Source organism: Eurypyga helias, unplaced genomic scaffold, assembly GCF_000690775.1.
Source record: "Eurypyga helias isolate BGI_N326 unplaced genomic scaffold, ASM69077v1 scaffold12520, whole genome shotgun sequence".
NCBI lineage: Eukaryota > Metazoa > Chordata > Aves > Eurypygiformes > Eurypygidae > Eurypyga > Eurypyga helias.
The window spans coordinates 111,223-130,314 of record NW_010226608.1 but is presented as its reverse complement, the minus strand read 5'-3'; the positions used below and the strand labels follow the sequence as shown (position 1 = coordinate 130,314).

Sequence of the window (19,092 nt, the reverse complement as noted above, 5' to 3'; positions counted from 1 at the left end):
AGTAGTGCGTAGATGTGACCCAGATGCTCTCCTGAAGCCTGAAAGCTCTGGAATACAGCTTTTAGGGTGATGGGGACATTGAATTTGTGTCCTTCTCCCTAATCCTTCCTGCAGGAATGGTTCTCACTCCAATTTGGGCAATCCCTCTATGCAGGTGTGTAGGGCTGAAATTCTCCTACTGGGCTGTGTAACAGCAACCTTCTTGAAAATCATGAAGAGAGAAATCCAAATCAAAAGACAGCCGGAAGATGCATGTTGGTTGCTTGAAAACATCATGGCTGTCAAAACTGGCCTCCTGCATCCTGCAGGCCTGACTCGTGCCTGCCTGCTAATGCCATGGGTGAATTGAAGGGCACTGGGCCGAGAATTAGCAGGGAAGGAGCACAAGGGCAGTAGCCAGTGATGAAAATTGAAAGCGGGATTGAAAAGCAAATTCTCAGCATCTCCCTGAGTCTAGTTCAGACCCGAGTAATTTCACCAGCTCCAGGGAATGCTGCTGCAGGTCCGTGTCAGTGGGGAGCCTTCGGCTGTGGCACTGTCCGTGGGGCGTCCGCAGGAGCCAGGAAGGCTGACCAGGGCGTAACCTGTTTAACTTGATGTCCAGAGTCCAGGAAGGACACAAGCTTCCTTATGCTGTGCTTCATGTTTTGGGCTTTAAACAAACCACCTCTTCAGCGGACGTAAACACTCAGGAGAAGGAGATGCAAACTTTCCAGATTCTCTTCTGCTTGCTATTACCTCACTGCTGTGGCGTGATGGGGAAGGAACAGGGAGGGTGCAGGGATACGTGATGGGTGGGTATTTGCTGTAAGCGTTCCTCTGCTGTGAAACGTCCTCCGGTTACTTCTGATTTCTCCTTGCAGATAGCTCAGCTGAACACACAGCTAGCTGGGGGCTCCTCATACAGTACGCTCACTCTCTGGGAGCAGCTGATAATGTACTCATGCTGGGTTAAGATGTTCCAGAAAAGAGATAACATTTGCAGATGGCTTGGGCCGACTCCTTTGGCTTCAGCTTTTTTATTGATTGATGAAAGCAATGCACACGACCAAGCTATGGGAAGCTTTGAAAAGTGTCCTCCCTTATCCTGCTTTTTTAACAGTTACGCTGTGATAGTTTCTTTGTCTCTTGCGTGACTATAGTAGACCAAATCCTGTTCTTCAGCCTTCCTTGTACTTTTCCTGCATCGAGGAGCTTTGTGCCCTCTATCATCCTCTTCTCGCCATACCCCAAAGAGATTCAGGCAGCCCTTTCAGACAGGTTTTTAATCCTTTTTTCCTCCCACACAGCTCTACTTTTCCAGTGGATTCACTTTGCCAGGTAATGGTTTCCAAAGAATCCATTCTAAATTTCCAATATTTAACATCACATTTTCTAGTCTTGGAAACACTAGGTCGTTGCCAACCCACTGTTTCGGGAGTGATTGCACAAGCAGAGTAGCTAGCCATTTTTTAGGGACAATAACTCTTAGGAGCCAAGCAGTGGTGAGCAGTTGGCAGGTGCTGAGGAACAACAGGATGATCCTTCCACTTGCACTGCCATAACCAGAAGAGACCGGGAGTGGAGAACCACCTACTTACGGACCATCTGTATGGCACACATCTGCATCTGAGATGCTCAGCCTGGACTTCCATTCTGGGCAAGGGTTCTTTCTGGTCATGGGTTCACTGTATCCATGGATTAAGGGTATGATTTATCTTACCCTACAGTTTTTGTCTAAATAGGACGGAACATTTGTGTTCCAAAAGCTGCTTTTTTCCCATTGGCTACAAAAAGAGCCTAAACTAAACTTCAGACTTTTTGACTGAAGTGGATCTGTCCAAACATGATAGCATCCTTTAAATTAAGGGTGTAGTTCTAGATAAGGCATAATCACTGTCATTTGCCCAGTGTCCCAGTTAATGAGTAAAATCACCAGCAAGGCAGCCCAGCTGCAAGGGAATTGCAGCCCTTTTCTTTCAAGGATGGTTTTAGTACTCAAAACCATGAACTTTCACTCTACCGTAAATTGGCCAGATAAGGTAATTCCTCAGCAGCCCCTCCCAACCCAACCTTCTCCTCCCCTCTGACTGATCCACTGTTGGCCTTTACAAAGTGATAATAAAAGACCACACAAAGATAATTGCTCTTTATGGTCAGGGAGGAGCTTTGCCAGCTCCAGGAAGGTCCTCATGGTATGCTCTCATGTAGGAACCAAACCGACAGCACTGTGGAAGGTGTTTGACCACCCCAGCATGTGTTGGGAATTTAAAGAGAATGTCAAGTGTTGTTTTTGGAAAGAAACTGATTTTTGAAGACTGAAGTTTCGGATGGTTTGTTTGGTTTTGGTTCCTCCTACCCCCCCAGCAGCTGAGCATTATTATGACTGCCCTGGGAAAAAAAAAGGAACATTTTCAAACTGTAATGAGCATCTGATGAATTTTGGATGATCCCAGGGCAGCCAAGCTAGAAACATGCAGGGTGGATTCTGGGTTGTGTTTTTCTGCAGTGTTGACTTTGAATGACCGAGCACTTTAATTGTGAAATTGCACCAATTTAAGTGAAGGAGCAGATAAAATGGATGTTTAAAGGTAAGTTTTGCCTATTCAGATAAACAGTGCGATTATTTTACACTCCAGTGGGGTTATTTTACACTCGTGTACTGCTTTTTAACAAAGCTTATTCAAAGTAAGCACAAATAAAATTGATCTCATGCATCTGTGACACAGGAAATAATTTTTACCTGTTATTTACAGTTTGAGGTAAGGAGAATTTAAGACTTTTTTTTTTTTTTTCCAAATTCCTGTAATTAAAACTAGTTCTTAGCATGCTTGTTATAGAAGAATGCTGAATCTCTTTCACCTATGTTGCCTTTTGTATGTGTGCCCTGAGATGGTACTGGTAGATCATAGAATCATAGAATGGTTTGGGTTGGAAGGGACCTTAAAGATCATCTAGTTCCAACCCCCCTGCCATGGGCAGGGACACCTTCCACTAGACCAGGTTGCTCCAAGCCTCATCCAGCCTGGCCTTGGACACTTCCAGGGATGGGGCATCCACAGCTTCTCTGGGCAACCTGTTCTAGTGCTTCACCACCCTCTCTGTGAAGAATTTCTTCCTGATATCTAATCTAAACCTCCCCACTTTCAATTTAAACGCATTCCCCCTTGTCCTGTCACTACAGGCCCTTGTAAAAAGTCCCCCCCAGCTTCCTTGTAGCCCCTTCAGGTACTGGAAGGCTGCAGTAAGTTCTCCCCGGAGCCTTCTCTTCTCCAGGCTGATCAAGCTCAATATTCACAGCCTTTCATCATAGGAGAGGTGCTCCAGCCCTCTGAGCATCTTTGTGGCCTCCCTCCTTCTGATGCTGAGGGCTCCACAGCTGGATGCAGAACTCCAGGTGGGGTCTCACAAGAGCAGAGCAGAGGGGGAGAATCCCCTCCCTCGACCTGCTGGCCACACTGATGTTTGGCAAATGTTAACTGGTTTTTCTCCCACCCAAGAAAATGCCATGAGACTTTCTTGGTTACAGACTCCAACATCGTTTGCTAACTCTTTTTTTGTCATATATTGTGTGTTACCTTTCCTCAGTGATAAGTTTCTCAGCAGTCACATGCGATCAAGCAACTTCTGCCCTTTCCTCCCGGTGCTTTGTAGGTGTGTTATGTGCCCCATCAACTCGATGCGAGACGGGAAGAGGCTGTGCACGCTGCTGGGAGCTTGCCTGATGTCAGCGCAGTTTGAGGGCACCTGCATGCTCTCACGGGCAGTGTAGGGTTGTCTTAGGTACTTACGGTTGTGTAGTAACCTGCTCGCTGGAATGCACCACCCCTGCATTGCCTTGAGTGGGCGTTTGGCCAGCTTGGTGCGACTTCAGGGCTCGTTTCCACTGGCTGAGGGACAGCAATGGAGATGGGGAAGGACGATCTTGAAAGCAGGGTTTTGCTTTCTCATAGCAAGGAGGGTCAAGTCTACCCTTGGCAGGGGTGAGGATGGAGTATGGGTGACACTAAACTGCTCTGAAGCTTTGATCTTTGCCTCCCTAATTTGCACTAGTGTGATTGAGAAGAATATATGGGATTTTAACTTTTACCTTCTCACTTTTTTCCAAACTACGGAATGGCTATTTTGGTCCATGCCCTCCTCTTACTGAAGTCACCTCTCATTTTCCTGTGGGGTGATGTTCATAGGGAGGCACAGCTCCTCTCTCCCCTCTCTCAGATGGAGCCAGAGATCAAATTATGGATACTCCAAGGACTGGAACAAAACTCTCGGCAGTGATTTCTCTCTCATAGACGTGATATCACAGTATGACATCTAGTGCATATTCTGCTGCTTTGTTAAACAAAGAACATGGGGTTAGAGTTGTTTTCTTGCTCTTTCTGCTACTTTTGATTTGAGCTTTCTTTTGTACCAAAGTCTGGGGAAGGGGGAAAAAGGAAGGGAACCCTCCAGAGGTTTTGGGGAAAGGAGAAAGAATAATTTCTTAATGTCCCTTACAAAGCAGAGATAGGGCTGACTGAACCCTGCTGACAGCAGCCTCTGCTTTCTTTCCACAGTCTCCATTGAAGATATTCGGGATGTGAGATCAGGCCATAAAACAGAAGGTATGGAAAAATACGCCAAGGATATCCCAGAGTATCGCTGCTTTTCCATCATCTTCAAAGACCAGCGGAAAAACCTGGACCTCATTGCGAGTTCAGAGGACGATGCCAACCACTGGATCTCCGGCCTTGGGAAAATCATAGCCCACAGCAACTCCATGAACCAGAAACAGAAACTCCAACAGTATCCTTTGCCTTATGAAGTGATTAATCACACACAAAGATGCACTTGTCTTTCTCTGTGGGTGGAGATTGTAGACTAACCCCCTTTTTCCTATTGGCCCTGGGCACTGAGTTTTTTCTCACACTGATTTCGCACCCGGGCAAACTCCCTGGTATCCAATGCTTTTTTTCCCCATTCTACAGTGATAGAAGCAGGAGTGGGTTCAGGCTTCACATAGCTCCTTAAGCAAAGAATTGCCTCTTTCAGGGAGCTCCAGATAAAACAATCATTATTTTTTTTGTGTTCTTCAGGGGTCTGTTTCCCTTGCATTGCAGTAAACTCCAGGACAGGCACTTCTTGGCAAGGCATGAAAAGCCTGTATTGTTGATCATGTTTCTCAGTAATACAAGGCGAGGGAACTGATTCTCCTCTTCTGCCTGCCAGATTTACTCTGGGGTTGCTCCACTGACTTGAGTGAAATTACTCCTTTTTTGCCTCAGCATGGGAGGAAGTTTTGCTCTGAAATAATCTGCAATTGCTCTAGTGACAATGCAGACATGGGAAAGGAAAAGTTGCAGAGCAGGAAAGGAGAGTGAATTAGCTGTGAAAGGGAGAGTGAGTTATTGGGTGAAATCCTGGCTCTGCTGAATTCATAGGGAATTTTCCCTGGGGCTGCGTTTCACTCAATAAGTTGCTTTGTGACAACAGGCCTCACATCCATGTAAAAAGAGAGAATCTGTGGGTGCAGTTTTTGATGGATTTTCTGCAGTCCCTGTGTGTTTAAGGCCCTGACTGTGACACATGAACTTGTTGGCTGATTTCACCCTATTTTGACAGCCGCAGAAGCCATAAAATATTAAGTTCTTTTAAGCTTCACAAAGAGGAATCTGGCTATCAGAGAGGAAACCAGATAGTGCTCTCAAGTGAGAGAAGGCTGCGTGAGCTTCATGCCTTGTTCAGCATCAAAGCATCTGTGGATAGGAGGGGAGATGCAAAATCCTCAGCTGGGGAGAAAATCACAGAGCTGGAGCCTGAGCTGAGCCCTCAGTCAAGGCTTCACTCCACGTGGATTCTCTGCTGGGTAATAATATACTGATGATGAAGGAGGTGGCATATAAATGCTGAGCTTTCATCAGGCTTTACTCTTCTGTGATCGTCTAAAGGAATCAGACTCCATTAGTTCTGATGTGCTTGGGATGCTGTATTTATCTCCTGCACTATGAGCGTCTTTCTGGATGGTTTTTCAGGCTCTAGTCTGTAAGGTCATTCCTCAGCAGCATTATCAGTTGTGTGTCCATGGTGGTAGGGAGCAGTCCCTAAACAAGCTGAAATCTTGAAAGTTTGGTGAAGTTGGAAAGGTTGCACCCTGGCAGTTTTCCTTTGAGATGTGAAGACGTCCCCCCACCCCACAGTGCATGGGGAAAATCTGGGCTGCAGAAAGTTGTCCCTGGAGCTTGTCAAACTGAATATATTGCTGAAAATCTTCCCCACAAGAAGAGACAAGATTGCTAAAGGGGGGAAAAATAACAGTGACATTTGCAAGGGAAGAAGGCTGTAAATTTCCAGTGTGGAAAAGTGCCTCTCTGCCTTTGGAAAGCAGAATCGAAGCTAAACGGGGTGGGTAGGCAAGCCGTATTTCTGGAAGAGTAATTACCGTGCAGCGCTGGCTTCCAATCTGGGATTGTCTCAGGCTGTTTAACGTAACCTGGAATTACAGAACAGCATGATTTCTCATTTGAAATTGGATGATGTTTAATTAAAGCCTGGGATTTTAAATTTAGTCTGCCTTCACTGGGTTTGCTTGGCAGTGTGAGCTTACTCAGGTCTTCCTTAAACCTCAGAAGTGTTCTCTGCATCTGTGAGCACAGAAGGGGAAGAGTCAGGAGATGAGGAGAAGTGTCGGGTCCCCTGCCCGTCCCCCATGAATGGAGATTTGCCTTGCAGTGTACCTTTTGCAGTCTCTAAAACCTAAGGAATGTGCAGGATTTTGAAAACAAGTATTGAAAGTAAAAACCCTGGCTAGTTTCAGATGGGAGTCGTCGTTTGTAGTAATTTGGAGTTGCCTGTGGTAGCAAGACACTCAATTTAGTGTCTTTATTTGTCCTTTCCAGTCCTATATTCCTACAAAGATAAAACTCCCACATGCTTGATGAGTACTTCTGATGCGTTTGTACATACAACACTGTTTTATTAAGTTTCAGATTCAACCCTGCACCAAGCTGGCATAGGTTATTTAGCAAATATTGCAGGTATGTGCTCAGGGAAGACTTCAGACCAGAAAATACAGGGGACTTTTCATTTGAGCAGCGTGGCACCGTCTGCTTCGATTCTGGGATTTATGTATGAGCTTTTCTTCTGGTTGGAAATCACTTACCAGAAGTTTTGCAGCATTTCTGTTCTACGCACATTCATGGGATAGCTGCCAGATTGTTTCAGTCATCCCTCTTTGGTTTCTAATAGAAAGCTGGTAGCCCTGGAGCTGGCAGATCCTTTAAAAACAAGAGGCAGGAAGCAGGCTCCCTCTGGATGTACACAGGACTGGGAACAGCTTTTTCCTAGTCCACCCAGGCCCAAGTAGGTGTGTAAGGTCAAAGGAAGACCCACAGCCAGGGCTGCAAAGTGGTGTTTGTAGCAGGTGAGAAGAAGTCCAGTTGAAGTGCTTAGTTCATCCAGCTCCTCTAAGCTCTCTGAAACCTGAGGGTGACCACGTGTGGTGTGTTCTGGGGGCTGGTGTTTGGGGACTGGACACTGCTGTTTGCTGAAATGATAGATGGGGGCCCCAGCTGTCTGTAGGCTGGTTTTCCTCTCTTTGCTGCTAGTCCTTGTAGAGAGAGGACCCACTGTGGGCATGTGCTTGTTGTGGGCTCCGATTGGCCTCCTACATTGCTCAGCCTCCCTGGGAGGGGTATAACAGGAAAGCATCCTCCATTCGCAGGCAGGACCCAGGCATACCCTTGCAGATGCATTTACTGCCCACATATTCCTTTCCAGAGTTGACTTTGGATATGTGACATTTGGGTGCTCATGATTAGTAAAAATGACTGCAGACTTGTCAAAAAAGGGTTTTTTTTGCAGTGGTAAGATCAAAAAGACTAGTTTCTACACACTGTTCTCCAACCCTGCCACTCACCTCTGGCCGTGACAGACCAATTTCCTCTTGGAAATTTCCTCTAGAGTTGCATGTTATTCCTGCCTGTTATTTTTGGGAAGGATGTGAAGGGGAGACAAGGTGCAGGGGTCAGGTATGAATGGGTGGTAGTGCCATTGGCACCATGTTGGCATGCCGCGTGGATGCTTTTTGGAGCAGAGCTGGTGGAGGAGGTATTCTCCACCCTGGCATGGAGCATCCTCTGTGCATGGGAGTTCATGACTTGAATTTGCTTTTCTGGGAAGAATCAGTCCAAGCCAGACCCTGGTTCAGGGTCCTGGAGTGTCCTTGGGAGCTGGGGAAATGCAGTCTCTCTTTATTTTGGTTTTGATGTCTAAAGAAGGGGAATATTATCAGGCTAAGATGGATGTGATATGATGTCATTGCTTAGCAATGCCAAGATTTTTAAAGGCAGAAAGTTCAACTTTCCATGAGACAAACAATACTTACAAACAGTTTGCACATACCTCCGTGGTTCGGAAACATTTGAATGCAGTGGTAGCTGTGGTGAATACACTATTTCAGGGTTATGCCTGCAGCCCCATAGGCTGCCAGTTAATGCCCTTGTAGGGGGGTTATTTTGAAAGGCCCAGTTAAAATGTTACGGTACTATATGCCTCAGCTGGTATTTGCTAATCCTGAGGTTTACTCTGCTTAACATCCAGATTGAACATTTAGAAATGATTGTTTTAGAATGAATTTGAAGCAATGCTTCCTATGCAAGACATGGAAGGTTACATTTGTGGAGATCAAACTGTTACTTTGATCATTTTTCTATTGAAAAATAGATTTTTCTGAATGACCTTTCTTATTTGGCAGTCAGGCACATCAGAGTGTCAGTTCCAGGATGCAAAAAGCATATTTCTTTGTTGTTTAAAACTGCAAGGTATCTCAACTGATCAGTTTCCCAAGAGACTGAAACAACATGGGGGACGCAGTTCAAATGAACTGACATCACGTTAAAAACCCTCTTTTTTATAGTAATTGCTGCAGATCCATAGATATACTAAAGTTATTATAAACCACGCTGTCATGAACTATTATCACAGTACAATACAGGATGTATTGTACTGTGATAATACAAGAGATCCTGTACATTTCATAAGGGGAAGCCAAGACCCAGAAGGTTTGGTTTGGTTCTGCTCACAGCAAAGTTCTTAAGACATAAAGGTAGGAATCTATAAGTAAATATGGAACCTGGAGGTGAGTTAAAAAATTAATATTAATGCTTCTTTTGGAGAATCTCTGTTCAGTGTTCACCTTGATATACTGAATATCGATCAAATCTGTAACATTGAGTTTACCAGGCTCCACTTGGGAGCACTTTTCATCCATCCTCCATCCCCTTTTAACAGTCTGGAGCAGAATGCACTTTCTGTCATAAAAGAGAAATCAGACTGTTTCTGGCTGTGGCCAGAAACTCCTACAGTGTAAAGAGAGCTGATCCAGCCTTGGCCAGATGGTGAAAAGCTTTTCCCGGGTCACGATCACTTGTATTACAGCACATTTTGCTTCTGCCAAAGCACCATTTTGCTCTTTCAGAGCAGAAGGTGAGGTGATGTAAGCTGTTCAGTGGTAGCATGCTGATTTACAGCAGCTGGAGAGGTGGTTGAGAGTCTTTAGAAGAAATTTCCCTCTCCTCCCCTTCCCCCGGGCAGCAGAAGGGTGGTATTTAGGCAGGGCACTGACCTGGAAAGATTTCCTTACATCATCCTGCAGCTGGATTCATACTTGTCTGCGGAAAGCTGATAAAAACAAAGACAACAAGATGAGTTTGAAAGAGCTCAAGAACTTCCTGAAGGAAGTGAACATTGAAGTTGATGACTATCATGCCAAGAAGATTTTCCAGGTAATGAGATCAAGCAGATAAAGTATTTGCTGTTGGACGAGGTCAAGGTCTCCAACGGCTTTCTGCTTTGGTTAGAGACATCAGCTAAAGTGAACTCCCAGCATCATTTCTCCTACCAAGGCAGAACTCCTGGGTTTGGTGCCCAGTAGATTCCCACTAACAACTAAGTTAGTCCAGGACAATGGTTTTGATCAAGATGTGTTAAAGTCTTTATTTGCCATTGATGTCCAATTTTACCAAGATTCAGACAAGATGAAATGCAAACATGGATAATGCGATAAAAAGAAAAAAGCAAAATTCAAGTTCAGTTGGAGTCCCAGATGTTTCAGGAGTTCTGTGTGCCTCAACCACATGTCAGTGCCTAAGTCTGTCTGAAATCTGTTTGGTTACAGTTACGAACCCAGATCCTCACCTTCTCAGAGTAGGAGGGTGCTAAGTGACAGGTATAAACAAAAAGTGCAAATTAGGGAAAAAAAAAACAAACCCTGATAGATATGTAATGTTTCACCTAAGCCTGGACTGGTCTGGTTGATTTAATAGCCCAAGGCATATTTAATCTGGTCAGGAACATACACTTCAAAATTCTTGCCGGCTGAGCTTATCAGAAGATAAGAAAGGGATGAAAATTTCTCAGTTGCTAAGCTTTTGGTTCTGAGGTGAGATAAAACATCTGGATAATTTCCAAACTTCCATCCTGTCTGAAGCAGGATTTGAATTCAGGGGTGGGCAGTTTCAGAAATGCTTTTTTTGATCAATGGTAAACATGTGGGTGGTTTTGGGCACTGGGCAGCAGTTCTCCTGCTCCTTCCTGAAAGCTGATAGCAGGGAAGGTTGGCAAGATCTCACTAGGACCTTATCCCAAAGGAGGTGCAAGTTTCCTAATCCTTGCTTTGCGGAGGTGTCTCTCACTCTGCTAACTGAAAGAACTGGAAGAGGTCATCAGCAGATCTTAAAGAATTTCAGCTTGCAAAATCTTTGGATGTACTACCCGCTTTGGCTGGCATATCCTATGCTTTATTCTCTGCCCAGGAAGACCCTGGAAGAAAAGCAGTAAGGCTGGGATTCCTCTGACTGAGTTAGATGTCTCCAGTACAGACGCCTATGTTGGAAGTAGTTACTGACACTTACACTTCCTTTGCAGTCTGTGTAGGTCAAGCCAATAATAGAGACGGGGGTGTGATTCACCTCATCCTAAAGGATACATCTCACAGATGTCAGATGAATCACTCCCTACATCTTCAGACATCAAACATCTGAAAAGACACCCTTTTTCGTAGAGGCACAGTCTTCTCTTCACTCAGTGAACCTCTTTTGCTATTGCAGTAGTTACAAGGGAGCTGTAGGAATGGAAACTTGATGAAGTTCAATTCTCTTTTCGCTTAAGGACCCCGAGTAATTACTAAACCTTGATTGAACCCATCTAAATGCAAGCAGCTAGTTGAAGTACCCTCATTAGGCATGTAATTGTTACAAGTTTCCTGTATGGCCACTGGAAAGAGAGGCTCTTTGGAGGTTAATTCTGATCTCTTGAAAGCTGAATTGCCTCCAGGAAGAGTCTGTCTTGCTCCTAAAGCAATTACCTTTTCAGTTTACATACTGCCTAAACTTAGATGGACTGAGATGCATTACAGCATATTAAAAGGGCGATTTTTTCTGTCCTAGTGAGTTTTTCTTCATTTAGTCACAGGAAAGAAGGATGATCAAGGATTCAAGAGAGAGCTACAGGGCATGTTCTCACATTATTCTTGCTTTTCATCACATAAGTCTCTGTCCACATAGAGGTTTTGGACATAACCTGAGTGAGACATACGCAATGCAACCAGAAACCATGCAGAACTCCTGTAATTGCTCACTTAATTTCAACCTGAATATCCATTCTGATGTATCAGGAAGGTTCTGACTTTTTCTGGCAGGCTGAGGTTTATTCGGGCTCTTGCTTTCCATTGCAGCTTGCTCTCCTCGCCCCATATTTAATGCAGAGGCTTACATTCCAGACATGACTGCAGAATAGTTGTTCACCTCTCCATGAAGAATTCTGCTAGGAACAAACAGCAAAATTCCTATCAGGATTTGCCACAGATAAATTGTAATTTCTGATGAAAAATTGAACCTGGGAATATTTTAAATAAACTCAGGTCTGTCAAGTCCTTGACTGTGGTGCTGGGTCAGAGCTGTTACGTAGCAGAGGAGTTCAAACCACAGAGGAACATGGAGACATAAAGAATTTGAATTACATCTCCTTGAAAAGCTGATAACTGATTTGAAATTTTGTGGAGATTTGTTACTTGGTGTTTTTTGAATGGAAAAGTTCCATGGAAAGAGGGATTCCTTCATACCTAAGCATGCACATGTATAGCAGGATTTTTTATAAAGTCAGTTTTAAAGCAATCTTTGCACCCATCCCTGCTACTAACCTTGACAGTCTCTTGAGGCCTGAGCTCAAACTAAGATCGAGGGGAAGGAACTTTTCGCTTTACTTACTGGATTTTAGGCCACAGTTTCTATCAGTAATTTAAGATTTATTGAGGTAATTGTACACTTCTGGCGAACCTTGATTTGTACTGAGATTCTCAGGAGCTGTTCTTTTAATTTATGGTTTACACGGTTTGCACTGCACAGTGCAGTGGAGCTCGAGGCCATGCCTGGTGCTTTTCAGCACACTGATACTATAAGTAAATAAGAATAATTGTAACTGTTATATGACTGTTGGCCTTGTCAGTGAGAACCATTGTCATTGACCAAGTGCTTCTCATTCACTGGCCAGTAACTGTTTCCAATTATTTTGTGTTCTGCGTTGTGTAGCCCTGGTGCAGATTACGGCTGGCATATGCCAGAAGGAAAGAAGGTTTTCACTCCTTCTCCTCTCTACGTTTACAGCACTGTGACAAGTCCAAAACAGAGGCTCTGGAGGATGATGAGATAGAGGAATTTTACAAGATACTAACAGAGAGGAAAGAAATAGACAAGATCTTCCAAAAATACTCAGATGCAGAAGGGTTCATGTCCTGCCAGAACCTGGTGAGGTTCCTCTATGAGACACAGCAAGAAGAAGATGCTGTTGTTGCTGCCCCTGCCTTAATTCAGAGATATGAGCCCAATGAAAGAGGTAGGTTAGAACCTGGTTTGGTTCAAAAACTTACTTTCTTGATGGCCTATGAATTCTTTGATGCAGCTTTCTTCTGCAGCCATGTGTGTCATTTTCTCCTTGCAGCTGCTCCTAAAACACCAGTTTTCTAGGGGAACATTAGCAGCTCTAGGAGAGGAGGGTATAGGAGAGCCTGGGAAATATTCCTCTTCAATTCTGGCTTGGGTACACCAAGCAGCTGGAGAAGGGTTGATCTAGAGTTGGCTAGAGGGTGATGAAATTACTGAGGGAAAGGCGCTGTTGGCTTATTCTAATGTCAAGACCTCATGTGGCTTTGCAAGGTTGAGAATGTAGCAATATTTCTGTTCTCCAGAAGCAGAAATTGAGGCAGATGTTTCTGTATGTGAGCACCCAAAAAGCTGTCAGGTGATGGCATCTTTGAGTGGAGAGCCAAGAAGGTGACATCTCTTTAGGAAAGCAATCACAGAACTGTCTTTCTGCTCGGAAATTAAGTGAATTGCCAGTCTGGTGGAGCACCCTGGAGGACATGCTCAAGAAACAAACACAGGACCATAGGCTGTTTTTGCACTATGCTGGTATACCTTCAGGAGATGGACAGTGCTTTGCTGCTGTTAGATTTGGGGATTAAACTGAGGTCTAGCTTAGTCCCTCAAGATGGGAGATCTCAATTTCTTCCCCACATTGGGTAATTATGCATTTACTCTTTGCGAATCATGTATTCACTGGATAATCTAGACAGGATTCATCTGTCTGTTTAGACATCTGTCAGCTTCTCTGTGTTGGCAGAAAGGAAGCTTGAAGTGCTCAAATGGAGATTTTTACACTGTAGATCTCTAGAGACAGGTGAGGTAAGTGCTGTCTTTGTCACTTTTAAGGTGTTACCAAGGACAATGTCGTAAAAAGCCATGCTTGCGAAGGGTTTTAAGAACATTTTCAGGCAGATGAAGCTGACAGTAGGAATATCTTGGCTATTAGCTGAAAGCATAGGGAGCACGTTTTGCTTTTGAGACGCTTAGGAGAGCAGGAGGCATCATGAAAATGATGGCACAACCTGGTGGTGTCAGATTTTCAGCATGGGGTTTCTCTCTGTTTATCTGGCAGCCAAGAGGGGTAACGCCATGACCAAAGATGGTTTCCTGATGTACCTGCTGTCCGATGATGGGAATATATTCAACTCCTCCCACCGTAAAGTTTACCAGGACATGACTCAACCTCTCAGTCACTACTTGGTGTCATCCTCACACAATACCTATCTTATGGAAGATCAGATCACAGGTCCAAGCAGCACAGAAGCCTATATCAGGTAATGCGTGTGTGTGTGTGTTTATGTGTGTGTGTGAGGTTGACCTCTTGCAGAAGACAGGGTGCATCTATACTGCTAGATGCAAGAGGACCAAGAAGCAATCTCCCACCCCAAGCCTAGGTAATGTGGACTGGCCTGTGTTCACACCAGGATGAGCTGTTTCTAAACCAGGTTGGCCATGCCCCCCTTTTTATAGCTCTTTGACCTGGGTCTCTGCTGGGCCCCATGGAGTGTCAGCCTGACTGTAAGTTGTATCATTACTTTTGCAAGTAGTTTAAAATACCTGCAGTCACGTGGAGGCTGGGTTGCAGCCCTCTAGGCTGGTGTTTTCAAAACATGATGTTGAAGGGGTATGTTGCATTCCCCAGAATATGGCATGAGAGAGTGCAAGGAGCTTACAAGGTGCAAAGATTTCTGGGATAGACCTGCAGGAATGTGTAGGGACTGCAAGGAGCCAAAATGATGTTTACTATTACTGTCATGATGTTTACTATCTGTACTGCTTTTTGGGAGTAGTCCCTGACATACACTATCCCTAGAACCATGCTGCTGGCGTGGACTATCCCTAGAACCATGCTGGGGTTTATTTTGGAGAGACCTAGCTGGAGCAGTCCAAAAAAAGAGGTGGGATGTGAGCTGATGAAGCAGTGTGGGGTGATCAGGAAATGTATGCCTGGTCCATCTTTAGCAGCCTAGATGCTCCCACATCATCCCTGGACAGAACATTAGGTGTTACCTACTTCGGCCTTCAGCAACGACTGCTGCCTGATGTTTCACAGCCAGATGTTTGCAGTGGCTTTTACTAACTTGCACAACCACCTTACATGACTTCTGCCATGACCTGTACTTTTATCAACTGAGAGAGTGTTTCCTTATAAGCCAATGACTGCAATTCTGTCTTTATTACTTTGTTTATTATTCTCTGATTCTCAGGGAACAATGGCTGTCTAGAGTCACTAGCTCAAGTGTAGAGAGTGAAATCTGTCCCAAGCTGCTTTTCAGTAGCTGTTTGAATTTCTCCTACAGTATCTTAAAATACCAAATTATAGTTGGGGAAAAAAAAAAAATATCCCATGATTCTTACTGCAGTGAGTTAAAGGAGTTGTGTTATCTGAAACCTGTAGAGAGTTACTGTCAAAGAGACAAGATCATCTCCTAGGAAGATAAGTCTGTACAGGGGGAACCTACTTTTGAAAGTAAATTAAAATGAAAGTATGGCTATGTGGAAGCAGGAGTTCCATGTGGATATTCAGTCGGTAGATTCAGTTTGGGAAACTGGCCCGCAGCAGTCTCCCCAGCTATGGTGAAGTTCCCACAGCTCCCTCCATGACAGCTCTGAGAAATCGTGTCTCATGTCTTACCAGATCTAGATGAAGAAGTCCCATCATCCAGGCTTCGTGACCTGGCTTCTGAGGCTGACTGTCTTACTGTCTTTCTTCCAATGCAGCCACTCTTGATTTTCTTTTCTCTTCTCTTCTTTTCACCATCTTTGGGAAAAGACTTGGGGCACAGTCATGAATTTCCTTTCTCATCTGGCACTCCCTGTGTCATCTTCTTTGGATAAATCTCACCTTGGACTTTTACTACCTCCTTTCTCAGATCCCTCTGTGCTTTCCTTGCTCAACCTTGAGCTGTCCTTGCTGACTCCGACCTCTCCTGATCCCATCTCTTCCCCATCTTCTTTCCTGTTTTTCCAAGCTCCTCTTTTCTATCTTGCTCCCTAAGCTTCCCATCAGCCTTCCCAGGCAATACCTGTGCCTGACGCACTCTCATTTTAAGATGGAGCAGAAGGTTTAGAACCCAACCAGGTCCCTTCTTTGTTTCCAGAGCCCTCACCAAAGGCTGCCGCTGTGTGGAACTGGATTGCTGGGATGGCCCTAACTCGGAGCCCATCATTTATCATGGCTACACTCTTACCTCCAAGATCCTCTTCAGTGATGTCATTAAGGCCATCAAGAACTATGCTTTCAAAGTAAGGATGAGGAACCCTCTAAGATTTCTCATATTGCACAATCTGAGACTGACAGGAGGTGTCTGCCCTCCCAGGAGAGAGCATAAACAGTGAAGACTTTGCCTTAGCATTTCTCATGGGTACAAGATGTGTCCTTCTGTCTGGGCATCCATGTTCTGCTTTCTGCATAGATCCATTCCTGGGAATTGCTGGACAGGCAGAACACTATCTGAGGATGAGTTTGAATCTATACCAGCACGGCTGCATCCCAGACCCCACTACAGTGAAAATGCCCAGTATCTTGAGCATACCTGGTGGGAAATGCAAACGAACACGTTTTCTGTGGCTTTGATATCTCGGGGTCGGTTCCTAGTTTAGAAGTACCCATGTGCACGTGTTTTGGAGGGCCTGATGTGAAGGACTGCTTCTACTCTGCTCGAAAAGGAATGAGCAGGTCTGGAGTCTTGTATGGCAGTGCTGGGTCAGCAGCTTGTAGAAGAGCTTGGGTTGGTCCAGAGTCACCAGGCTTTCTGCTGTTTTCCTTCAGTGCACTTGAGAGCTGGTATCAAGTTTTCTTTGGGGCTATAAAACAGTGATGACAATGCCTTCAGCACACAAAAGGGGGGCCACAGGGAACCAGATCAGGCCTGTGCATGAATGGAGGAAGGATTCATGTCATCTAAGGATTTGAGCAAACCCAGGGATTTAAAAGCCTCCCTTCCCAGTCCTCCCTCTGAGGTAGGAGAGTGCTCTGATCCACAGTGCAGGTGAATGGAGGTACAGGGAGCCTCATCACAGTGCCCCAGCAAGTCCGTGGGAGGCATCCTCACCCAACCTGGTGTCCTGTCTATTGGATCATCATCTCTGCAGGACATCAGCAAAGGTCCGAGTAGCTATTGTGCAGTTAAATGTGTCCATTTTTAACAAATGCTCATTTTAGCAGAATAATAGAGCCTACTGTTGACACACTAATTTTCAGAGAAAACAGCACTGGGGTTTATATCAGTTGCTCTAGACTGGTGGTATTGCAGAGTTCACTGATGATGTATGTTGTTGCCTTGTTCTAGACCTCACCCTACCCTGTCATCATCTCCCTGGAGAACCACTGCAGCGTTGACCAGCAGAAGGTCATGGCTCAGCACATGACAACGATCCTGCAGGACATGCTCTTGGTTGCCCCAGTCGATGGAAACAAATCCCAGTTCCCCTCCCCAGAGGTAAGCAAGGCCACTCTAGCACTTTCTGCCTTCGGAGGGTGGACAAGGGAGAGGTCTGGCTTCTTGCTGGGTGCCAAGTAGGAGACAATATGCTTGAGGGCTGGTGGGAACTGCACTTGCTGAGTAACAGAGATTGTCTGTACGCAGTGGTGGAATAAGAAATAGTATCTAGTTTTCTTCACCGAAAGGGTGGAAGACACACTGGAACAGGCTGCCCAGGGAGGTGGTGGAGTCACCATCCCTGGATGTGTTTAAGAGACGGGTTGATGAGGTTCTGAAAGATATGGTTTAGTGGTGGACAGATACGGTTGGACTGGATGATCTCTAAGGTCTTTTCCAACCTAGTGATTCTATGATTCTATGATTCTATGATCTAGAAGTAGCCTGTGCACATCAAGCACAAAATGCCCCGTTGCTTCTTGTTTGTTGTCTACTGTCTCAGAGGAGACTTTCCTGGTCCATATACCAAAGCCAGGGGATGTCCTTCACCCCATGAGGAGATGGTTTTACTGGCTTTTCCCAGAGAAACTGAATCCTGAGATGAGTATGACCTTCTTCAGGCTAATCTGCCAAGGCACTGTTGGGTTGCTGCCCATGCAGGCAAGATTAGCACCACAGGGAGTGACTACAAGGTGTGTCGACGTTTTTAATCCAGCATGACTGTACACTGCCTGATTTCATGGTAGGAGGAATGTTTTGCTCTGTGCTGAAGGATGTAGCTCCTCTCCTCCTTCAATGTCTTGGGTGCTCTGCTGTGGAGATTCAGACTGCTGCTTAGGAGCCATTGATGGCTGGAAGGACAGCTGTGATTGCTTGCACCTCAGAACTCAAGGGGAAAACCAATACAGGTAGCTTAAAGCTCTATCAAGCATGAAGTATCCTCCCACTGAGAATGGCCTGGGGTGGCGGGCATGGAGATGTCCGTGGAGGACAGGGAGGCTGCATAGAGATGGCCCTTTAATTGCCATGAATGAGGGCAGCTGTGAAGCTGGGAGCTGAGCTCAGACCCTGCAGGGGGAAGGAGATACACAGCCCTCGACAGTGGACTGCCACTATAAAATCATTAGCTGACAATTAGAAAAATATTGGAAATGGAATCTTGATATGAAGTAAAACCCCCAGAAACCAAAATGAAACATTCATCCGTTTTCACCCTTCGGGCTTGTGTTTTCTTTCTTTCTTTTCTTTTAAGCACTTTGCAGAAATGGGCTTCTGTGTGGATAGCTGCAGTCCCCTTTAAATTGCATTTTTTTGCTAAAGAAATCATTTGCCAAAAATTGGATGAGCATGCCTAGCCAGAGCTGGAAGGAGTTTGTGGGTGGGATAAAGATGACAGTCAGCAGGGGAGAAAGGAGAGGGAAAGGATCCACCCAAAATATCTTCTATATTTGTTCTCCCTCTCCCTTCTTCTCTTTTCCCTTTCTGACTTTCCCCTTTTGTTTGGGAGTATCATGCCTCGCTTGATACAATGCCTAGCACAGAGGGAAGCCGATCTGGGTTGGCCCCTAGGCACCAGTCCAGTAAACTAGGATGAATCATAATTTTTAGTGCTGCTGCTTCACCAGGACTGCAGTGGCACGGATAAGGTGCTTCCATTTAAGAAGTGACTCTCCCGGGGTGAGGATACACCCAGCACGGAGACAGGTCTCTGCAGGCTGTTACTGAGCTGGAAAAATCAGTGTCTTCACTGTCACCTCCTGGCTTGCTATTTATCCCAGCTGCAGGATCAGGAAAGCTGCTGGCTTTTCAAAACACTGCCTTGTGGCCAGAGGAAT

At 45.2% G+C, this 19,092-nt stretch overlaps 1 protein-coding gene across 1 annotated transcript in view; it reads left to right on the top strand.

Moving 5' to 3' along the window:
- PLCD1 (phospholipase C, delta 1) overlaps positions 1–19,092 on the top strand; it is a 45,329-nt gene that overhangs the window by 12,016 nt on the left and 14,221 nt on the right. The window contains exons 3-8 of the mRNA XM_010153806.1: positions 4,536–4,764; positions 9,611–9,740; positions 12,618–12,846; positions 13,948–14,149; positions 15,977–16,121; positions 17,168–17,317. Of these exons, the coding sequence (XP_010152108.1) occupies positions 4,536–4,764; positions 9,611–9,740; positions 12,618–12,846; positions 13,948–14,149; positions 15,977–16,121; positions 17,168–17,317 (1,085 nt within the window). The remainder of the gene's footprint in view (positions 1–4,535; positions 4,765–9,610; positions 9,741–12,617; positions 12,847–13,947; positions 14,150–15,976; positions 16,122–17,167; positions 17,318–19,092) is intronic.